This window comes from Palaemon carinicauda, chromosome 44, assembly GCF_036898095.1.
Source record: "Palaemon carinicauda isolate YSFRI2023 chromosome 44, ASM3689809v2, whole genome shotgun sequence".
Taxonomy (NCBI): Eukaryota; Metazoa; Arthropoda; class Malacostraca; order Decapoda; family Palaemonidae; genus Palaemon; species Palaemon carinicauda.
In genome coordinates, this window is record NC_090768.1 from 27027748 (window position 1) to 27030343 (window position 2596).

General features: G+C 29.8%; 1 protein-coding gene across 1 annotated transcript in view; it reads left to right on the forward strand.

Moving 5' to 3' along the window:
• The window catches only part of LOC137634150 (transcription factor Sp5-like), a 6735-nt gene extending 4653 nt beyond the window's left edge, over positions 1-2082 (forward strand). The window contains exon 2 of the mRNA XM_068366396.1: positions 788-2082. Within this exon, the coding sequence (XP_068222497.1) occupies positions 788-1693 (906 nt within the window). The 3' untranslated portion in view covers positions 1694-2082. The remainder of the gene's footprint in view (positions 1-787) is intronic.
• Positions 2083-2596: the final 514 nt, after the last annotated feature.

Sequence of the window (2596 nt, forward strand, 5' to 3'; positions counted from 1 at the left end):
ATATATATATATATATATATATATATATATTGATATATACATATATATTATATTTATATATTGATATATTTATAAATATATATCTATAGTTTATATAATTATATTCATATATATATATCTTACATATTCATATATATATACATATTTATATTCATATATATATATATATATATATATATATTTATATTCATATATATATATATATATATATATATATATATATATATATTCATATATATATATATATATATATATATATTCATATATATATATATATATATATATATATATTCATATATATATATATATATATATATATATATATTCATATATATATATATATATTCATATATATATATATATATATTTATATATATATATATATATATATATATATATATATATTCATATATATATATATATATATATATATATATATATATATTCATATATATATATATATATATATATATATATTCATATATATATATATATATATATATATATATATATATATATATATATATATATTTCTGCATTTAAATTATATGTTTGCTTGAGACCTTTTGCGTCAATAGGCGTAGAGGGAGATGCAGTTATGTTAAGTTTCTTAATGGAAAGTTATGTTTATCAAATACTCTTTAAACAGTGTTTTAATATTTGTTAATCTCCTTTTAAAAAAAATTGCTCTTATTAGACTTTGATGCTAATGCTAAGTTTCAGTTTGGAACAAATTGCAATGCCTTTTTATAATTATTGTGTTGACGTGTGTTTTCTTCTTCGACAGGCACCCACCTACAATTGCTCAAATGCCATTGGAGATCTTCAGAGATACAATTCAAGTTTAGACAGCGCATACGGATACCATATGAACAACAACGCATCAGCTAGTTACATGAACAACGTCCAGTACGCAAATACATCCTGGAATTACCCAGCCGATTTTTCACATGCATCATTTACACCCCATTGCGGCAGTGCTTCTCTTCATCATCTCGGCGGGCTCTCGCCTGGCCCGATGGCAGAAATGAAGCCTTTCATGAACACAATTGAAACTAATTGGCTGCGATCCAACACCGGCTCTTTTATGAATAGCACTCACCACCAGAACTATCCTTACCTATCGCATTTTACTCCTAGTTACCAAATAATTGCTGGTTCTTCGGCGGGAACAGGACAAGGAGCTAAAGGCTATAATAATATAAACCAAATCCCGGCCTCTTCTTCTTCCCAGCAAACGGACCAGGTGGACGTCGACTTCATCAGCAAGGACTGTGATATCATCACAGTTCGGAGATCTCAACGCTGTCGATGTCCAAGATGCCTGAACGATTCATCGGGTAAGAAGAAGAGGCAGCACATCTGTCACATTCCTGGATGCAACAAACTCTACTGGAAAACCTCTCATCTGAAGGCCCACCTGAGATGGCACGCTGGTATCAAGCCCTACGTCTGCACTTGGGTCTACTGTTGTAAGGCTTTCACTAGGACCGACGAACTGCAAAGGCACTTGAAGATCCACACCGGCGAGAAGAATTACGTGTGTCCACAGTGCAGCAAGAGATTTTCCAGATCCGATCACCTCGGAAAACACATCAAAATCCACGAACGTAATCTCTCTCCCGGTTCGTGCTCGAGTGCTTCCGGTGATGCAGACTCGGACACAAGTGACTTGAACAGACACCCTTCGTAAGCTGGTCACTATTTCCTCTGGATTCAGTAATTCAGTTACTTTCAACCGATAACATTGAGCATGTGCTTTGACGATGAATTAGATTGAAGATTGTATAAAATAGCGTAGGTAAATATTAGAATTTATATTTTGTGAATTAAAAAGCAAAAACTATCTGAAATAAGATTGAAGATTGTATAAAATAGCGTAGGTAAATATTAGAATTTATATTTTGTGAATTAAAAAGCAAAAACTATCTGGTTATATAAATTTTGTAGGTAGGCCTAAGGATTAAATCATCTATTTTTTCAAACGTTTTTCATTTAATTCTTAAAGGTACTAGTATTCGCTGTGTAAATATGACTGAATCCATCCAATTCCAAGTACAGAGATTATCCACTGCCATAATTTTAAGTTTAGTTTTTTTTTTTTTTCTTTTGTATAGTACAGTACCATGTAAAAGGAAATTTTCGGTTTATTCATTAGTGTACTCCGTATTTAGTCTGTTAAGTAAGGACTGATTACATAAAAGAAATGTGGTCTGTAATTTTTATTTCTAATGTTTACTACTTTTTCCCTGTATTAGAACATAAGTTATTCCATCATATTCTTTTATAAAATCTTTTCACACACACAAAACCTCCTCTACTCTTAAGGAGACTTCTGCGAACGACAATACTGAATGTATATCTATTTGTTAAGAAGTGCATTTGAGAGCAAAACCAAAAATAAAAGCCAAATTCTTTTTTGGACATTGTCAACTTCCTTTTCTTATATCAGGCCAATTTAAAATAAATAATAATAATTATAATAATAATAATAATAATAATAATAATAATAATAACGTTTATTGGACAAAAATTATTTACATACAAAGATTTACAAAAAGAAAAAAAAAGTCTCAGTCCAAGCCCATGTGGAGCA